Source organism: Lepidochelys kempii, chromosome 24, assembly GCF_965140265.1.
Source record: "Lepidochelys kempii isolate rLepKem1 chromosome 24, rLepKem1.hap2, whole genome shotgun sequence".
NCBI lineage: Eukaryota > Metazoa > Chordata > Testudines > Cheloniidae > Lepidochelys > Lepidochelys kempii.
In genome coordinates, this window is record NC_133279.1 from 7,564,169 (window position 1) to 7,585,756 (window position 21,588).

Genomic DNA, 21,588 nt, shown 5'->3' on the forward strand with positions numbered 1-21,588 from the left:
GCTACGCAGAACTCATTTTGTGCCTTAGTCTGATTTTGTCCCTATATGCTCATGTTATTCCTTTGTACTCCTCTTGGCAATTCATCCGTATTCCCACTTGTTGTAGAATTCCCATCTTATATCGCCAGCCCAATAGTCTATGATGCCACTGTAGTTACATGCACTTCTACAACATTGGCAGAGATGAGGGGTGGGGGAATTCAGGGCTGGAATGGCAGTAAATTGGGATCGAAGCAGCAGTGATGTAGGAGCGTGTAGCCAGGACTGGAAGAGCAAAGAGTGCTGCTGGCTGAGGTTTAGCAGAGCAGTAGCACTTATGCACCCTATGCCTGAGTGACATTAGCACATCCTCACTTCCACAGGTGCTAAATTCCAAGGCTTCAGCTTTCCTAGGGAAGGCAGTGCTGGGTATACAGCTATGCTGGCCGCCCTCCCCCTGCTGCAGAGGAACCAGAACGACAAAGAGGAAGGAAAACAATCCCACAAAGCAGGATTAGACACCAACACAAACAGACCACACTCTCAGGTTTCACTAAGTAAAGGACATCGGATGACTGAAACCAGAGCTAAGGATCAGGGAACCAGACCAGGGTTCTGGTTTTCCTCAGTTCAGGGTTGAGATTTCCAGAATCAGGGACCTAACCAGAGGCACCTAAATCAGCGGCCTGATTTACAGCTGTCACTGGGAGCTGCGGGGACACAGCGCCTCTGGAAATTAGATCCTCCCCTTTCAAAAAGCCAGTGCAAAGACCCCTCCCCACTTAAATCCATAATCTCTGAGTTCAGGCACAAAAGGGCATTTACGGGATATCTAAGAGGTACCACGGTACAAATCAAAATGCAACCAGGGGAGATTTAATACTGTAGCACCCAGAGTGCGGGGAGGGAAAACATCCCAGCACAGGTACAAGATGCAGAGCAGGTAGGGTATGTAACCCATTGCACTAATACAGATTTAATAGGGCCATCACACAGGGAGGTAGCACAGGCTGGGAGTTAGGAGATACAAGTTCTATTCTCAGCCCTGACCTTGGGCAAGTCTCTCCATTTCCCCTCCCACTTCATGTCCATTAGATGGTTGGCTGTTTGGAGCAGGGACCATCCCCCAAGGGGTTCATCTACACTGCAATAAAAAACCCAGAGTCTCAGAACATAAATCAACATGGGCTCGGGCTGTGAGGCTAAAAAATGTCAGTGTAGACGTTCTAGCTTAGGCTGAAGCCTGGGCTCAGAAAACCCGCTGTAAAGGGTGGGTCCCAGATCCCGGGTTCAAGCCCAAGCCCAAACAACTACACTGCAATTTTTAGCCCCACAGCCCGAGCCCGCATAAGCCAACCTAGGCCAGCCACAGGTCTTTTATTGAAGTGTAGACATACCTTATGTGAACGTACCACATCTAACATGATGGGGCCCACATCTCAGTTGCAGCCCCTAAACGCCAATGGAATGTTATACATTTGTAAAGTGTTTTGAGCTCTCCAGATGAAAAGCAATAGATAAGAGCTGAAGGGTTGTGTGAGATATACACATCGCTCTAGCTCTTACCTACCGATTTTCATCTGGAGATCTCGAAGCACTTTACACAGGTGGTTTCAGTCTCATTGTCCCCAAAAATGAGGCACATGAGGGAAAGCAACTTACCCAAGGTCACCCAGAAGGCCCGCAGCAGAGCTCCGAACAGAACCCAGGTACCCTGAGGTTCTATCCGCCAGGCTGCAGAGAGAGGATGGGCGAGAAGGGAGGAGCGGAGCTGTCCCATGAAAGGATTTTGACGTCCCAAATTACAGGTTTGAATGATAACCAAGAACCGGCCCCTGCTGGCATGACCCTTCAGCCTTGGGAAATTAGTGCCTCTGGCACCTTTGCCACACAATCAATATTTTACTTTCAGTGAAACTAGGGATGAGTGTGCCAAGTCCCTTGATTGACTTGCTGGCTCAGGAAGGTCTGCCCTGCCCCGTGCCAGAGCTAATATTAGTTTGTCTACTTAAAGATTCAATAGACTGCGGGGGAGGGAGTTACACTTCTTCCAAGGAACTTGGTTTCTATTTGCCTGTCTCCTCACCCGCCTCTTCAGTCTTGAAGCTTTGCTAAGTAAGGAAGATTTGTAAGGAGGAGGGAGGGAAAAGGAGAGCAAGAAATCCATGCTGCTGCTAAAACAAATAGGAGCAAGGGCTGTAATTGGCATGGATCAAAGCTGCCATATTAGCAGAGTTAAGCACCAGAACAGGTTACCAACAGGGATGCGGAACCTGTCATTAGCGGTTTTTAAGAGCAGGTTAGAAGACAAACACCTGTCAGGGATTCTGTAGGCTTACTTGGCCTGCCTCAGCGCAGGGGACTGGACCAAATGACCTCTCGGGGTCCCATCCCGCCCTGCATTTCTATGATTTGATGACTGTCAAAGGCACAAAGGGCAGGCAGGTGCTCTGTGATGCTAAAGCCCTACTCCCCTAACACCTTGCATTACAGGATCCCAAAGAACTTGACACTGATTTGTCCTCACAACCCCCTCGTGTGGGAGGAAAATCCCATTACCCCATTTTACAGATAGGGAAACTGAGCAGGGAAGCAACTTGCTCAAGGTCTCCCAGCGAGTCAGTGGCCAAACCAGGATTAGAACTCAGGGGGTCCTGGCACCCAGCCCCCTGCTGCACCCAACAGACTATGGTCTGGTTTAGTAGAGGAAGGGGGGTAAGCATTATCTTCTCTTTATAGATGGGTTAGATTAAAAGCTTTTTGGGACAGGGGCTCTCACCAATAAGGGGAAGTGACCTGTCTGATATCATATGTCCAACTTGGTGACAGAAACACAATCTAGGAGTCTCATCTCTCAAATGGCTCTAATCACTACACATCACTCCCTTTATCTCTAGATCTCAAAATGCTTTACAGAGGAGGTCAGTATAACTGTCTCCCCATTCAACACACGGGGAAACAGACTGAGATGGGAAGTGACTTGTCCAAAGCCCCCCAGCCAGCCAGCGGCAGAGTTGGGAATAGAACTCGGGGCTCCAAGTCCCAGTCTAGTGTCCTACATACCAGGACACATAGCCTCTCATTGTATTAAAAACAATGTAAAAGGAGATTTTCAGAAGCATCAAAGGGATTTTTAGGTGTACAAATTCCATTCAAAGTCAATATGACTTGGTCCCTAAATCCCTTGGGTACTTTTGATCACCTCCTTCCTTACTGCTTGGTTTGTTTACTAATCTGTACAGCTAATCAGAAGTATTTTAGTTTTTAAAGATCACTGTGTGAGAGTCTCTAGATCGCTAACAGAATTTTTGCACAGACTTCAAAAATAGCTACTTAAAAATATATATTTAAAGAAAGAACCCATGGGGTGGGGTGTGGGGGTGAATCAATCTCTCAGTTACTCTTCTACCAATCCTTTTAGCTCAGGGGAGTGCAAGGGTTAACAAGTGCTGCGGTCCATTTTAGGGATGGGATGACTAAAGCAGCATCATTAAGTCTGTTAATATGCTTTTCTGCTCATTTTTCATTTATAGATTCATAGATTTTAAGACTGTGATCATCTAGTCTGGCCTCCTGAATAGCACAGGCCCAAGAACTGCCCTGAATTAATTCCCGTTTGAACTAGAGTGTCTCTTAAAAAACACCCCCAGCCTTGAAGAAAAACATCCAACAGTTGTATGGCTCTGGTCCATTCCAATTGTCCCACTGCCATGCCTGGCTGATGAGACATTTCCAAAAGTTTGGGCAGCAAATGGCTCAGGCACCAGACAGGAACTCAAAAGACCCAGGTCCAATTCCCAGCCCAAGTCACTTGGCCTCTCTGTGCCTCAGTTTCTCCTCTAAAGGGAAGACTATAGTTATTTCTTTCTCCCACCTTTGTCTAAGGAATTCAGGCCAAAGACTTTGTCGCACTACGTGCATGTTGGTTTGGTTTAGTCTGCAGAAAACCGAGGGGGATAACAGTTTAAGTACACAAAAGATTGTTACAAGGAGTAAAGAGAAAAAAATATTCTTAACTTTTGAGGATAGGACAAGAAGCAATGGACTTAAATTGTAGCAAGGGCAATTTAGGTTGGACATTAGGGAAAACTTCCTGTCAGGGTAGTTAAGCACTGAAATAAATTTCCTAAGGAGGTTGTGGAATCTCCATCACTGGATATTTTTAAGAGCAGGTTAGACAAACACCTGTCAGCAATGGTCTAGATAATATTTAGTCCTGCCTTGAGTTCAGGGGACTGGACTAGAAGACCTCTCGAGGTCCCTTCCAGTCCTATGATTCTGAGTATAGTACTGATCACAATGGGGCCCTGATCCAGTCGGGGCTTCTAGGCATTGTTATGATGTAAATAATAAAATAGAAGGATTATGACTGCTTCACATCATCCTAACCACAAGACCACAGAACCCAGATGCTTAGACTGGCTACCTAAACTAGTCTACCAAGAAAACCACCCCATCCTATGCTAATCAAGAGTAAACTGATTGTTAAACTCATTGCCAAAATAACATCTTCATTGTTCCTTCAGTGTGTCACAGCAGCACACTGAGACACTGATCAAGGCCCTGTCACACTGGGCACTGCACAGACTGTGTGAGGATCATACCCTGCCCGTAAAGAGCCCCCAATCTAAACAGACCAGGCAGATAAGGACTGATCATCCCCATTTTCCAGAGTAAAGCCCCGATCCTACCAACACTTATGCACGTTTAATTTTACCTCCATGAGTCACTGTTAGGCACATGATAAGAAGTGTTTGCAGGATCAGGGCCTAACAAACAAAAGCTAGACAGACAGACAATGGGTGGGATGGAAAAGAGAGGCCCTGAAAAGGGAATCACAAGGTCAAACAGGAAATCAATGGCAGAGCTGGGAAGAGAACCAAGGTCTCCCAAGTCTCAGGCTGGTGCCCTACCCAATAGGCCACAAAGACACTCTGATGGAGAACTGTGCTAGCTGATGAGTTAGAGAGAGCCAGACCATTAAGAGGAGAGATTTTTGGCAGACAAAGAATATAAGCAACTAACTGAGCAAAGTGCTGGATTCAGAGATCTAAACATAGGCAGACACACAGCTGCAAGCTATGAAAAAGCTTATCAGCTGCTTTTGGAATTTACTCAAGTAGTTTGGGTTTTGTTTAACTAATTCCATGATTTTTTTTTTAATTTAAAAAAAAATGAATGAATGAGATTATGTGCTTGTGATCCCCAAACCCAGGGAAATCTGTAGCGTTGACAGTGATGCTCCTCAGAGTTAAAGGGACAACATAAATTTAAGATTAGTCTCCAAATTTATGGTTAGCAGGGTTGTCTTTTTAAAAAATGGCATTATTATTTATACAGCACCAGAAGGAATCTCATGTGCTCTGCAGTATTAAGATGCCAACACCTCTGACCTCACGCTGAAGGCATCCTGATTTAAGTTGATAACCTTACAGATAAGAGATCAGGGTGGGGTTACAACAAAGAGCAGTGATTAAGCAGTGGAGTTTGGTTCATTACCTCCACAATTTCCATTTCCTTTTTTTTTTTAAATATACATACATAAAAACACAGTTTTCCAATTATTTGGAGAAGGCTTTCAGAGGGTTAGAAGGGAGAAATAGGATTTATTTGCAAAGAAATGTTGCCAAATCTTGAGTCTTTTGATAATTGTTGCTTTTCTTAAAGCACCTGGTCCTGCAGTCAGGAGGTTACATGAAAATCTTTCACTTCTAGCCCTTGTGGTCACAGAGAAAAACTTGAAAATATGACCCCTAATGGCAAAACAAAAACAAAATACACCACACACACCACAGAAGGCAAACAAACAGAACCCAGCAGTGCAGCCTAATGGGTAGGTCACTGGACTGGGACTCAGGAGACTTTGTTCTATTCCTGGCTCTGCCACTGATTTTCTGGGTGACTTGGGCAAGTCACTACCTCTCTGTGTGACTCAGTTTCTCTGTCTGCATAATGATACCTCCTTTGCAAAGCACTCTGAAATCTAAGTGTTAAGTTCTGTTTATTTGCCTCCCGATTTCATTTCATGGTTTTGGTTTTTTTAACACATTCATGGGACTACTCATAACAGTAAAATGTTTAATTTGTGTGTAAGTGTTTACAAGATCAGGGCCTTGAGTGCTTTTGAAAAAACCACACATGGATTTCTAGGTAGCTGTACCAAACAGCTGTACAAGGGCAGGAGAACCAGAAAGTGAAAGTAACTAAAAACAAAAGTGAAACAGACTAGCCTATGTAAACATACACATGGAGCAGTAGTGATGACAGGTCAATATTCTTTAAATTCTTTCAGTCTCACCCATCCAACATCCTGTAATTCCTGAGTGACAGCTAGGGATTTATTGAGAATAGAATCTTCTTGTCTTCATAGTTAACACATTACATCTGGGCAACTTCTGCTTTGCCACTGCTGGCTTAAAAATAACAAAGCCATGATTTTCAAAAGCAATGAGTCATTTTGTAAGACCAAACCCAAAGCGCTTTAAAAGGGGTTTGAATTTCAGAGTGTGTTAAGTACCTGCCATACCCACAATGGAGCTATGACAGTTTACACCAGCTGAGGATGTGGCCCAGGGTGTTTCAAGTTGGGCACCCAAAAACAGAAGCATCAAAATAAAATCACCAGTCATAGTGGTGGGGGGGAATCTATGCCCCAAAATAGATAGCTCAAACTCTCCACTGATGTGAATAATTAACCTGAAGGAGTTGAGTCTTGATTGTCTAGCAATTCAGATCACAGAGCTAGGGAAGGGGGAGGGAAAATGCATGGATTATTAACATTTGGCTAACTGGATGCTCAGGAATAGCTCACAAAAACCCCATCCTGCAATCTGACCTCTCCACGCAAAACCCAGCCCAACAATGTGGTTCCACATGGGTGCAGGGAACCACCTGCTCAAACCAGACCAAAAGATCAGGCCAAAGCACTAGCAAGAAACAGAAGTGGTAATGATCCTGCATCCCACATTTGCTTCCGATTGAAAGCTCTTTATGGCAGAAAACCCTTCTTTGCAGAGAGAATTTAAAGTGCCAGGCGCTGCATGTACCCCCACAAGATTCTGCTCATTCAGCCAAGTTGTTTTGGTTTTTTTTAAAGGGGGAATATTTATAATTCCAGTTATGATGGCAAACAGAGGAAAGAGTAAATAAAGTATTATTTTCCACTGACAGCCTTGCAAGATTTGCTGTATAAATAATGCTCCTTGGAATTAACCCATCTAGATGGGAATGGAGAGGAGGGTTGTTTTGGGATGAACTTGGAATCAGAAACTTTTGCTTTTCAAGTGTTTTGGTTTGCTCAGCACCAGGGTTGTCAGCTGGAGCCACCACTAACAAGGCCAAAGATTCAGGCTCCCCAGTAAATATAAACTAGAACGACCCTGGTTACAACAAAATTAGAGGTGAGACCTTTATCTCAAAGATAGAAACATACCCCCTTTAACAAAGCTACCAACATGCCAGAAATTCACTGTTTTCTGTACAGAGTAGGCTAATTTTAAAAGGTGCCCAAGAATTACATTATAGCATCAAGCAGGTTACACATTCTACCTTAAGGTCCTTATCTGACCTCCATTATTGTAGCGTGTGAGCACCTCACAATCTTTACCATATTTATCCTCCCAAACCCTCTGTGAGGAAGGATCACCCCCATTTTACAGTTGGGGAACCTCAGGCACAGACAAACGAAAGCCAAGATGCTCAAATGTATTTAGGCTTTTAACTTCCATTAATTTCTGAAGTGACTTGCCCAAGGTTACAGAGGAAGTCTGCAGCAGGGCAGGAAATTAAACAGATCTCCCAAGTCACAGATCAGTGTCCTGACCACGGGGCCATCTTCCTCTCTATTCCTAGATTGTTAAATTATTCAGTATGCTGATCTTGTAAAGTTATTGCAGATTCTGACTGTTCCCATACCTTTCGTACAGTCAGAGCTGATAAGGGTTCTGACACATTGGGCTCCTGTCCCCTTTCCTCCCCCCGCCCAAATATGGTAATTGAGAACCTGCATTGCTGAATCAATGAACATTACGAACAGAGTCTTTCGTTCCGTTTAAGAGAGAGCCCAAAGGTCCAGCTATCTTACTTTGGAAGGCAGCCTCAGATTCTGTATAATGAAACCTTCTATTTTACTGAATGCTAGAATTTACTCACAGATGAAGCATGGGGCTGGGAGCCAGCAATTTCCCTGGCCTCCAACTTACTGTGTGGTCTTTCTTGAGCCACATAAAACCGATGAAGTGAGCTGTAGCTCACGAAAGCTTATGCTCAAATAAATTGGTTAGTCTCTAAGGTGCCACAAGTACTCCTTTTCTTTTTGGGGTTTTCAGAGTACCCTAGGGGAGTTAGGAACCCAGCTGCTATTAAATTTGCACACTTTCCAGCCCCTTAAGCCCCACTAAAAGTTCACTGATTCAATCCCCTCCGAAACATGGGGTGTCTGAAGATGAACATTTATGCAGAACTTAATGCATAATATGGAATCTTTTCCACAGACTACAATCTGCTTTGACTCAGGCCTGTTAACTGGCAAGTCACATTATGGCTCCTGGAATTCAGAAAGTGGGAAGTCAGCAGCCCAGGAGCTTAAAAAACATAATGGGACTCAGCAGAGATATGTGCTGTTTAACATCTGAAGAGTCAAAACAAGATAAACTCCCGTAATTGAGGCCTCGGAAAACATACTCCCTGCAAACGTTTCCCAGTTGCATTAAGCGTTCTGCAAAGTCGTGTGCTTTGGAAAAGTCTCAAACTCACCACAGCAACAAGGCTGGAGGCAGGGCAGGTTCCCCCCACCCCCCAAAAAAAAAAACTGGAAGCAAAAGAATAAAATCCTTATAAACGTAGAAAGCATGTACCCCAAATGTAGGGCATATGGTGGGGAAGAGACCTTAGATTACTTGGAAAATAATTATATCCCACACACGCATCGTCCAAACTCCATAAGGCACTACCCTTCGGGGGGGGGGGGGGGGGGAAGCACTTTATCAACAGCGGGACAACAGCCTCTCCTCCAACTTACTTTCTGCTCACGATCCACCCAGCCGGCTGCATTCCCTCATTTTAAGGGGAGCGTGCAAGGCCCTTCCACACCCCGCCGGCTCAGAAGCGGCTCTGGCCAGCCGACGCAACCCCGCCGGAGTGCCCAGCTTTTGCAAACGCTTCCAGCCTCTCCGCTTGTTGCAAACGGGAGAGCCGATGACACGACCCCGCCGCCGCGGCACGGAAACTTTGCAAAACCCTCCCTGCCCAAGGGAAGGGCAGCGCGTAGAGACGATAAAGAAGACAGGAGAAGGAGTGTGGGGCGGGGGGGGGGGCGGTTAACGCTTTTCGTGACTGTTTCAGGCCCGGGCGCCATCAAAGGGAATAAGGCAGAGCGGGACCGACCGCGAAACGACCCCCCTTCCCCACCCCACCTTCGCGAACCAGTTTCTGGTAAACGCTTCACGTGGGTGGACACGGGCTGAGACGCACCGAAGCCCATTTGAATCCATTAGTCATGGCAGGGGAAGGGGAAGGGGAAGGGGGGGGGATGCGGCAGAAACCACCCCCCCTCCCTTTTTTAACGGCTTCCACACACAAAAGAGGAGGAGAAATCGACAACTCCCCACCCCCCCCCCATCAGAGGGGGTAGGTGCCCCCAGCCCCCCCCCATCCAAGGGAGGGGTGCCCCCCCTTGCACACGCCCCCTAGCGGGGGGGGGCCGTTGTTTCCCTCGCCCTCTCTCGGGCCGCCGGGGCGGGCAGAAGCCGCCCGGCGAAGCCCCACCCTGCAGCCGACGCTGGCGAAGAGCCGCGCGTCGCTTCCCCTCAGGCGCCGCTGCCAACCGCCCCCGGGGGGGGGGAGGGGGGGAGCCCCCCGACAGACAGACAGACAGACACTCACTCACCTGTGGAAGAGCGGGAGCGGGCTCCCTGCGGCCTCTCGCCTGCGCCTCTCGGTCCCCGCCCCTGCCGGGCAACGCGCGCCCTGCCCCGTGACGTGCCCGCCGCCGCCGCGCGAGACGCTGGTCCAGCCCCAGCAGTCGACCGCGGAGAAAGCGATCGGCCGCCCGAGGCCTCAGCCGCCGGCGGGGAGGGGCGGACCCGGGCTGAGGCCACGCCCCACCCTGCGGCGGCCGGCGCCGCGCGGCCGCTCCTCCGCTGGGGGGAGGGGCGCGACTCGCGGGGCTGGAGGGCAGCGGGCTGAGGCGGCCGTGGCGGGAGGCGGCGGCGGGGGGGACGGACAGAGGGATAGATACGGGGATCGACTGATAGGCTGAGACGGGGCTCCATAGATGAATCAGTAGCGAGAGACGGGGATCAATAGAGACAGAGAAAGAGATACGCGGGTAGCTGGATCGATAGATACGGGGCTCAATAGAGAGATCGATAGATACGGGGCTCAATAGGTGAGGTGTCTGAGGATCATAGAATCATAGAGTATCAGGGTTGGAAGGGACCTCAGGAGGTCATCTAGTCCAACCCCCCCTGCTCAAAGCAGGACCAATCCCCAGTTTTTGCCCCAGATCCCTAATGGCCCCCTCAAGGATTGAACTCACAACCCTGGGTTTAGCAGGCCAAATACTGTACAGGGATTAATAGAGAGATGAGGTGTATGAGGATTAATAGATACATGTGGGGATCAATAGAGAGATGGATACAGGGATCAATAGAGAGATGAAGTGTATGAGGATTAATAGATACAGTGATCAATAGAGAGACGGATACAGGGATCAATAGATGAAGTGTATGAGGATTACTAGATACATGTGGGGATCAATCGAGAGATGGATACAGGGATCAACAGAGAGATGAGGTGTGTGAGGATCGATAGATGCATGTGGGGATCAACAGAGAGACGGATACAGGGATCAACAGAGAGATGAGCCTACAGAGGGTTATGCAGAACCCCCTCCCAATACGCTGGCCCCAGCAGGGGGTGTAGCAGCTAGGGATCCCCTCCACTCTCCCTGGTTGCCTGCCAATGGTCGATGTGCTGCTCAGAGCCCATTGCATACCACCTTCCTTCCTCCCCGGAGCCACTCCAGCCTTACTGGCCCATCCCTGCCCCAAGGAGGAGGGCAGAGCTGGTAGCTGAGTGGCAGTGAGGTGCTCCCAGGAAGCCTCCTTGCACCCCGCAATAGTGTGCCCTCACTCCCCCCGCTTCCCCCAAACAACTAGGGAAATTCACTGCCCCAAAACTTTGTTATTGGAGCGTTAAGTCTGGCCAGCCTCTTGCCTTTCCAGAACGTCGAGGGGCCCCCTTACTTAAACCTCTGAAAACTAGGAAATACCGAGATGCACACCAGCCCTGCCTCGCAACCTGAACTCTGCCCCTGGAGCTAGCAAGAGCCGCTGGGGAAGTCCTGCCAGTAAGTCTGGCTGATGTGAAGGACTCTAACCCTCAGACCCCGTCTTTGTGTCACCTGATGCATTAGCTTTTTAGAGTGCTCCTTTGAGCTGCTTCTCTGTGGGTGCTGTTGCACTGCCTGGAGGAGACACACAGCTTGAGCATGTCATCAACATGATGCAAGAGTGGCAGGTGAGAGAGACCGAGAAGAGGAAGCGTGTAGTGGAAAGTCTCTGGGGGCCATCATAGCTTGAGAGTCAGCAGTCCCACCCTCAGTGTACCAGGATGTCCAGTGGTAGTACAGTGAGCACCCAGTGAGAATCTCTATTATGGCTTTTGCAATGCCAATCAATAGGGAGGGGGAAATCTCTTTGCTGCTTTCTTGGTGCTTATCTCCAGGGACACAAAGCACAATGTTGCACCACAGTTCCTGATGCTTGGGTGAGAACCCAGCTTGGCTTATTTTTTGGTGTATCAGAGGCTGGAGAAACACTGCGGCACATCAACTGTATTTGCAAACTCAAGAGGGCAACTGGACGCACCCTATCCCATTGCTACAGCGGCAGGTCTGACAAACCCCGCCTGGAACCAGCTAAAATACATTCTCATTAACTCCTGCCAAGGCACAGAGTTCTCCTGTGAAATCTGGGTGTTGGTGTTAAACACAAAGGATCTGACAGGTAGTGCAACCCTGCCTGTTAGTGGGAAAACAAAGAATCTTGCCTGGCTACAAGATTAAACCTGAAGTTGGCCAAAACCAGACATAGGAACCCCCTGTTATCAGGGGGAGAAGTAGTAGGTGCTCCCATAGAAAAATGGCCCTTGAGTCTGGATTTAAGAGGCAACAAGGTGCTGGCAAGGGACACCGACCCAGAGCTTTTAATAAAGCTCCCGATGGCACTCGGCCAGGGTTTTGTGTAGGTAGCTATGGAGTGAGTCCAAAGAGGAGTAGACAAACAGAGCGCCTCAGAACATGAGGTCAGGAATGCTGCTTCGGTCCTTGGTGCTCCGTTGTTCTGACCAAGCTATGAGCTGCCAACTTCCTTTACCCAACATCGCAAGAAGGAAGGAGAGTCCATTGATTTGGGCATTAGATGAAAACATCAATAGTCTTGCTGGAAGGTTGCAGCATAACACGACTTTATTTCTTAAACTCCAGACCTTAACACACAAGAACCAAAACCAGAGAGAGACAAAGCAGGCTGCTCCCTAAGGCAGTGAGCCACACCTTACCCAATCTTTCTCTAGCATGGCTCTTTGCAGACTGGCACTGACTGCTGTTAGGCCCATATCACACGCTTCCCTACAGAGCCCCCTAGCCTGCTAGCAAAACCAGGAAGGCCCCCTGAGAATTTAAAGTGACAGTTTACAATTAACACAGTTTTCAATGCACCACAATTCGCACCAGTTGCTGTCCTGTCAATGCTGTCAACAGAGTCAAATCCCTAGCTCTTTGCATCCATAGATCAAAACGTGCTTTATGAAGAAGGTCAGTGTCATTGTCCCCATTTTACAGATGGAGAAACTGAGGTCACCAGCAGAGCTAGGAATTGAATTTGGGTCACTTGAGCCCCACTCCAGTGCACTGTAAGTCTAAGTCCTCTTCCTTTAGCCCCAGAAAGTGACCCCACGAACTCGCCGTTGGGGGCTGAAGGGTCCTCCTTCCACTCACCCAATAGACTGCAGCACCCGCCTGTGGAGCGCCCACTCTTCATGGATGTGTGGCACAGTCAATCGGCCTAGGAGGCATCTAACGCACACGGTGGGTCCACGGTGGTGAGTCAGATGCCTTTCTGCTGAGCAGACAGGTTTGCTGCAGTTGCGGCAGCAAGCCTGCTCAGACCAAATGGAGAAGTGTGCGTTTGGGGGCGGGGAGGGCGTATCACTGACTGGTCTTAGTTCTGTGATTTGCAGAGACACCCAATTGGTGGCTGCAGGGAGTACTCCAGGGCCAGAAGACTTAGGGAATGGCTACCCTGCCATAGAAGACCCCCGGCAGCAAGTGTCAGAGCCTGGGTCAACTGACTTGGGCTGGCACTACAGGACTAGAAATAGCAGTGTAGAGAATCGGGCTGGAGACCCAGTGAGGAGGGAGGGTCTCCAGCTCAAGCACAAACAGCTACACTGCTATTTTCAGCCCCCTAGTATGAGCCCAAGTCAGTTGACCCTCACTCTGAGGGTTGCTGCTAGGGGTCTTTTCTTTGCACTCTAGATCTACCCTTAGAGGGATGGAGGTTTCTGCCCCCTCAGTAGGGTGGGCGAAGCATCCCTGAGTGTCAGGGAGGGATGTGTGTATGTGTCCAGTCATCCATAAAACAGCAACTAAAGAATTAATGGGTAAGGCTTAGAAATGGCGGGAGTGAATACATGGTGTGTTAAACACGGGGGCATGGAGCCGTGACACTGGGGGAGAAGGCAGGGCGGGAGATTTGGTGCAGTGGTCAGAGCACTAGCCAGAGACCTGGGGTCAAGTATCTGCTCTGCCACAGGCTCTCTGTGTGATCTTGGGCCAGTCACTTAGCCTCAGTTTCCTCATCTGTACAATGGTGATAAGTGAACTACCTTGTCTCATGGGGGTGGTGTAAGGATAAATACATTAAAGACTGTTACGTGCTCAGATACTAGGGTGGTGGGGGCCAGGTCAGACCTAAGAGAGTGTGGCATGACAGCAGTCAAACAAACCCTTCCCCAGAGAGTAAGGACAGCCTAATGGTTAGCCCACTAGCCTAGGACTTGGCAAACCTAAGTGCAATTCCTTACTCTACCCAGGCTCCTTGGGCAAATGACTGGGGACCAAACCTTTGAGGATTAGAGCCTCCGTTTCCCCCATCTGTAAGTGGGGTCCATAATAGCACTTCCCTATTTCACAGGGTGGGTGTGAGGCGCTCAGATGCTCTGGTAGTGGGAGGAGCCCTGTAAGTACCTTAAATACAGCTATACGGTCATCCCTTTTCCCAGAGAGCCCAGCTCCCCACAGTACTAGGGACCTGCTTTCCAGAAGCACCCTGGGTGCCGAGACGCTCACCAAAAGTGACCCTTTTGGGTGCCGGGCTGGAAATTTGGGGCACTTGTTCTGCTAGCTGAATGGGAGTGGAAGTGTTTAGAAAACCCTGGGTCCCGGCCCCAACTGTGGGTGGTGAGCCCTTGGAAATCTGCCCCATGGTGTGAAAAGGGTCTGTTGAGGCCCCGATCCTGCTGCCCCATGGGATTGCACATGCGGGCAGGGGGCCCAACTGCAGGATCAATACCTAGACTCGTCGCTGAGCCTGTCTGTCTGTCCAACTTTGAGTGCCATTCAGAGAATGCTAATTATTAATACCAAGATGCATAATTACCTTCCACCAAATCCATAGTGGGTTTAAGGGTATGTCTACACTACAAAAAAACAGATCCATGATGCACAGCACTGGCCGTGGGATGCCTTGCCTAGGAATGCAGAAACACACCCTGATGCAGCTTTAGCTGGTACAGAACAAGGAATCCTATCCGCCTAGCAACCCCGATCACTGTAAACATACTAGCCTGGAAGTGGGGGGGAAGGTCCCTGTCGTGATTTTCATAACCTTCCATCAGGTTAGCCCTGGCCGTCTCACTCTCTGCAACCTGGACACCCACCAGAGCCCCTGGCGCCATGACACCGTCCGGGCCCCATGCAGAAGAATGCATGCCAGCCACCCTCTTGGCCAACATACCAGGATTGAACCAGGTGCTGCTGCAGTATGATTCAAAGAGCCAAGCCTCTAGCGTGCAGGACTCCTGGGTTCTCTTTCCCAGTTCTGGGAGGGGAGTGGTGTCTAGTGTTTACAGCAGGGAACTGTGACTCAGTTCTACGCCCACTGCTGGGAGAAAGCAGAGTCTAGTAGTTAGAACAGGGGCCTGAGAGTCTGGGCTCCTGGGATCTATTCCCAGCACTGTCTGTGCAACTTTAGGCAAGTCTGGTCCCTGCCCTGTGCCTCGGTGTCACCATCTGTAGAATGGTGCTGATGGGACTGTAACAAGTCTGTGACCACGCAGGATTCTACCCAGAGAAGGAATTAAATCTTTTGTTCCTGCTGGAACGTGTCACTGCCGGAAAGCCCCTGTGAGTCAGGCTAGGGCAGGATGGGATTACAGGCCATATGTTTCCCACTAGTTCCCATCACACCCTATACAGTTAGAGCCCCCGATGCAAGTTGGGGACACTGATCGTTCTGCTTCTCTGCACATCTGTCATGCACTAGGCAGTGTGCGTGGTGGGTCCCCCTGGGAAAGAGAACCCAGGAGTCCTGGTCCCTCCCCCCCTTCTCTAATCACTAAACCTCACTCCCTTCCCAGAGCTGGGGATAGAACCCAGCAGTCCTGCCTGCCTGCCTGCCTGCTCTTCTAACCACTAGACCTGACTCCCCTCCCAGAGCTGGGGACAGAACCCAGGACTCCTGATGCCCAGACCCCTGTTCTAACCCCGCTTTCCTTGGCTGGCTCTTAAAGGGCTATGCAAAGAGCTTGGCACTCTCCACTTCTTTGCTTCCATTCCTGTCTGTGTCTTTGGAGTAACCTCTTGCAGGGGTGGGGAACAGGGGTGCAGGGGGAGGACAAGCAGGACTTAGGGCCCCAGAGCTCAGGGTTCTGTTGCAGTAAAACAGAAGCCCAGAATGCCAGGGCTCGTAGTCACTGCCAGGCCATTGACGTCTAGAGAAACACCCCCCTAAACTGCACCCCCAAGATCTCAAACTCCAGCTGGCTCCTTCCACCACCCCCGGGCACAATGCCACTGCAGCTGGCAATTCAGTGGGCCCAGAGTACACCCCCCTGGCTGGCAGGGAGCAGGAGGGCCGAGTTGCCAGGGTCAGGGGATGTGACTCAGAGACACGCAGGGAGCAGGTTGAGTAAGCGGGGCCAGTGTTTTGCGCAGTCACTTCTCTGGCCCGAAACACATTCCCCTGAGCGTTTCCTCTACGCGGCCTCAGCAAAGGTTGCGACATTCTTACCCTCTCCCCCCGCCCTCCTGTGGCCCCGATCCTGCAGTGATCTGAGCAGGGACGGAGCCTTCGCCCCATTTCGGCTGCCGTTCTGCTGCCACTGAAGTCACTGGGCAAACTTCCCCAGGTGGTCAAATGAGAGCAGAGTCAGGTCATCCGCTGAGTCTCCCAGGGCCCGACTCAGGAAATTATCCCTATGCAGGCCAGTGCTCGCACGCACGTGAGACGTAAGCACGTGCTCCAAGTTAGACATGGAGAATCAGAGAAATGTCTGGCTGGAAGGGACCTCCAGAGGTCATCTAGTCGAGCCCCCTGCGCTGAGGCAGGGCTAAATAAACCTAGGCCATCCCTGATGGGTGTTTGTCCAACCTGTTCTTAAAACCCTCCTGTGGCGGGGATTTCCTTGGTAGCCTGTTTCAATGCTAAACTGTCCTTACAGTTAAACCGTTTCCGCTAATCTCTAACCTAAATCTCCCTTGCTGCAGATTGAGCCCATTACTTCTTGTCCCACCTCCAGTGGACACAGAGAAGAGTTGATCCCAGGGCCGCCCCCGAGGGGTGCAGAGCCCAGGAAAACCCCACCCCCTCCACCCCTTCCCCCAATCCCGTGTCCCGCCCCTGCTCCGCTCCTGCCCCGCCTCTTTCCAGCTTCCGCCTCATCCCACGTGCGACGCCTGGGGTCACTGCTGCTGGTGCCAGGCCCCTCACTAACCCCCTGGGCCAGCCTGGCCCCCGCACCCTAACCCCACCCCTCTGGGCCGGCTTAGTGCCCCCGCATGACAGGCACACAGAGCTGTCCCTAGGGTATGGTAATTTGGGGTGGCTGCTGGGGGCCCCCCAAATCATGGGGCCCAGGTCGGCTGCCCTGATTCGTTGTACCCTAGGGACGGCTCTGGATGATCCCCATCCTCTTTATAACAGCCCTTAACATATCTGAAGACTATCAGGTCGCCCCTCAGCCTTCTCCTCTCTAGACTAAACATGTCCAGTTCTTTCAACCTTTCCTTAAATCCTGCCCCGGATAGGAACACTGGTTAAAATAGTCAAGCAATTCCAGAGCGTCAGCCTCAAGGAAAGCCAGTGGGATCTGGGCTCCTAAATTACTTAAGAACAGGGGTTCTCAAACTTTTGTACTGGTGACCCTTTTCACACAGAAAGCCTCTGAGTGCAACCCCCCCCTTATCAATTAAAAACACGTTTTTTATATATTTAACACCATTATAAATGCTGGAGGCAAAGCGGGGTTTGGGGTGGAGGCTGAGAGCTCGCGACCCCCCCCCATGTAATAACCTCACAACCCGCTGAGGGGGTCACGACCCCCAGTTTGAGAACCCTGCTTAAGAACGTTTGAAAATTTGAGCCCTTTCCCTGCATGTCTGTTCCAGACCATCTATCTGCAATCGCCTCTCGCCTGCCTTTGCAGGCTGCTGGCCTGCAAACAAATTCGTAAGCAAGTGAAATCATGATGAGATTATACCAAACCAACAAGAGGGCATGCACACTAAACAATACAAGCATGATTGCACCATTAACTATGAGTAACAGTTAATTAACAATCAGCATTAGCTGATGCTTTGATAACATTTTATCCCAGGCTCCAGACCATCCATTCTTTGAACGGTGTTCGCCAAAAGGCCCAAAGAGTATGACTGGTTTTCGTACTGAGGAAAAATGTGTTCTTCCGAATAGTGTGCATGCGATTTATAATAATAATTGTATCATTATATTATACATTGATTATTAGCTAGCTCTTATCCAGCACTTCTCATTCCCAGATCTCACAGTCTCTTAGAAAGGAGGTAAGTTTCATTATCCCCATTGTATAGATGGGGAAACTGAGGCACAGAGCAGGGACATGACGTACCCAAGGTCACCAGTGGCAGAGCGGGCAATAGAACTCAGAATAAAGAGATTTAAATTAAATTTATTTAGTAATTTGACACTTGGGCTTCAATCTACGTTGACTTCTTAGAACTTGGTGCCGCTCTGGGCCCTGCCCATCTGACTCCAGCTGTGTGATCAGGACCTGAGTCTTTCCCGAAACTCATCCTGTTTGGCTCATCTCACGGAATGAAAGCCAAGAGCTGCGCTCCTGAACTGGGTAGGGCTTTACAGTCCGAGGTTTTAGCTTTTGTTGTCATTAGGCCAGGAGGGCCCATGAGCCTTGAAAAGCCCAGCTGGGGAGAACTAATTTACCAGACCTACAGCGCTGCTGAGTCACTGCCGAGCAAACGCTTGCAATACAAACATCTCTCTGTTTACTCTGCTGCCATCTGCTGCACCTTGGCAATATGAAGCGGAAAGGCGATCAGCATTATTATTATTGATAAGAAAAATAATAATTAGGAGCAGGAGCAGTGATCTGCTTCGCGTCCCTGGAAAAATTGCATACTCACAGCTGAGGATTATGTACGGAGTGCCTTCAACAATGCAACCCGCTCCTCGACCAATTCAGGTCGAGAAGTGTGGTTTGTTAATAGGTGGATTAAAAGCTAATGAATGCACAAGGCTTTGAAAGAGAAAAGCACTGTAAGTACTGAGAAATATTAAGGTTAAAGCAATGGGGATCATAGCCTGCTGGGAAATGGAGTTTAAGTAACAACCAATTAAATTAATAATATTGTAATGGACTGCAGAGTTTGTGAGAGATATTGAAGGAGAGCTGCCCTCTCCTGGATGGAATTGAAACAACTCAATTGTGTGTCATATGCCCTATACATAAATGGAGATTCTCCTTTAGCTCAGGTGGTAGGGGCATTGGCTTTGGGAGAAGAATCCACATGCTATTCCCCCTCTTTCTATAAAGTTCCCAGAGGCTAGCCCTGCAACAGCACCTACATGGACAGATTTTCTTACCAAAATAATAATGGTACTTTGCATTTCTCTCACACCTTCTATTGGAAAATCTCAAAAATTTCCCAGACACTAAGGAATTAGACCCCTTGTGTCTCTGAGAAGAGCTGTGATCCCAGTTTTATAGGTGGGGAAACAAGTCAAGTAGCAGAGTCAACAACAAAACCTGCATACGTGAAGAATAGAAATTAGAGAAAGGACTCTCGAATACCAGGGGGTGTGTTATGATTGCATGCAAGTCATGATGCAGGGTATCGGAAGAGCTGGGGTTGGGGGGCAGAATAGCGGGTGATGGGAGGCCTGTAGGTCAGAATTAAGAGGCATCGGGAAAGCTGTTTTGGGCTAGCTCAGGGCGTCAGGGCAGCAGCTGCAGGTTGGAATTGAAGGGCATCAGCAGAGCGGGGGTCGGGGGAAGCCCAGGGCTGCGGGTCGGGACTGAGGAGCATCGGCACAGCTGTGTGAAGGAAGTTTGCCCAATATCTGCCGGGACTATATTTTTCTCTGTACAGCCACGAACAGGCCTGGCGCAACAGGGTAACATGCCGAACAATTAGCAGTTCCCTCCTCTGACGAGCCTCTCTCCTTTGGCATTGCCCAGCTTCCCAGAACAGATTTATAATCAGATCAGATAATAAACATCTTGTGCTTTTCATCCTGGGATCTCCACTCTCTGGGCAAAGGGAGGTCTGTACCGCCATTTTAGGGGGGGGGCGGAACTGAGTCACGGAGCACAGAAATGAGATGCCAGGGGGTCACACAGCATTAGGATTAGAACTCAGGAGTCCTGCCTCCCTCTACCATGCTCTCATCTTTCGCTTATTAACTGTTTGGCTTGCAGCAGTCTTTTTGTTCAGTCTGTACAGCCCCTAGCACTGTGGGGGTCCTGGGTTCAGTGACTGGGGCTCTTGGACACTACCATAATACACCTAATAAATAACAATAATAATAATAGCCCTCACTGCCGTTCAGACAAAGGTGGGACGGGCAGAGAGCAATAAGGAAGCTATGCCAGGCCGTCTGGGAGAAAGCAGAGAGAGAGAGAGGGAGGGGGTGTGAACGGCGGGATGTTGAGAGAACTGGCCTATTTACTGCAGATCTATAGCATCAAGCAATAATAATCTACCCTCTAAAATTGGATCATGCAAGAGTCTAAACTCCAGGGGACAGTGTGGCCTCATATTGCACCAGGAAATTCAGTCAATAAAATCTGGCCAACTCAGGGTGTGGTACAGCAGCTTCCCTCCCTCCCCAGCTGGCTTTGCCAGGCAGTTAGTCCGTCGGACCTCCGGTACCAGGAACCTGTCCACAGCCTGAGAGATCCTGCAGCAGTATCTGTCTTCAAAGCTGCTTGGCCCCTGTCCAGCCCACAGAATCTCTGCATCAGAGGCAGTTTGACTGGCAAGAGGATCTGGCTCACTGGCCCCAGGGGTTTATTCCAATCTTGGGGATGGAGCCTGTATGCCGGAAGCTCCCACTGCTGCCGATGGGAGCTCTGGGTCTGTGAAGAGCACAGGGTGGGGCCCTGGCAGCCAGGCACTCCCAACTCCATTGCTGCATTACAGTGGGATGCAATGACTACTTTTTCCACGCAACCTGCCATTAGTCAGCGGAACTCACTGCCACATGATAGCATCAAGGCTAAGAGCTTAGAGGGATTCCAGAACGGCTCAGACACGGATGTGGGTAATGAAAATCTCCAGGGGGGAGGAATGAAAGGTGCTGGAAAGGCTGTAAACCTCTCTCCTTAGGGGCATAAACTAACCTCTAGCTCCCTGGGATCAGCCAGGGACTTTCCCTGGGGGGCAGGTTATCCCAGCGCTGCAAGGTTCTTGCTCCTTGCTCTGAAGCATCTGGTATTGTCCACTGTTGAAGACAGGATGCTGGGCTAGATGGGCCCATTGGTCCAATCCAGGCTGGAGAGTCCTGTGTTTCCTAATGATCCCCACACCGCCCACCTCCTCCACTGCCGGGATCCCTTCCCAACCTGTGCTGCCCAGGCCACCCCTCCATTAGCATCTCTGCACTAGCTCACGAGGCCCAGGAGCAGCGTGCGAGAGGTAGGCAGGTTGGGCGCACGCACGCGTGCAAGTTCACACACAGACACACGCAGGCACATGCAGGCAGGGCCAGATTTAGGGGCAGGCGACTGCCTGGGTTGCTGGGCTCGGGGGGCGCCGGGCTCGGGGGGCTGGTTTTGTGGCTAGCAACAAAAGGGAAAATAGAACGTCTGAAGTAAAGTGTTTCCGGTATTCTGTACGTGGCTTCATTTTTCACTAACCTAGAACGTTGTCAGCCCTGCCCTGTACATTTCAGTTATTCTTAAAAGGTTTCCATAAGCTTAGAGGAAACTCATTTTTTGTTATTTGCTTATGTCCGGCCCGAATAAATACAGCTGTACAGATCCCAGTGCGCAAATTGGTCAGCTTATATGACAGGGATAAATCACACAGGCAAATCGTGCCTCAGCGTC

The 21,588-nt window shown here is 49.7% G+C and overlaps 1 protein-coding gene across 2 annotated transcripts in view; it reads right to left on the reverse strand.

Moving 5' to 3' along the window:
- CERS2 (ceramide synthase 2) overlaps positions 1 to 10,002 on the reverse strand; it is a 50,054-nt gene extending 40,052 nt beyond the window's left edge. Inside the window, exon 1 of one of the 2 annotated variants that reach the window (XM_073323349.1) lies at positions 9,866 to 10,002. Coding sequence is in view for 1 of the 2 variants with exons in the window: in XM_073323348.1 (XP_073179449.1) it covers positions 8,999 to 9,030 (32 nt within the window). In the remaining variant the exon portion in view is untranslated. Of the gene's footprint in view, positions 1 to 8,998; positions 9,245 to 9,865 lie in introns of those variants that run through there. The other variant, XM_073323348.1, reaches the window with a different exon arrangement.
- Between the last annotated feature and the right edge of the window lie 11,586 nt (positions 10,003 to 21,588).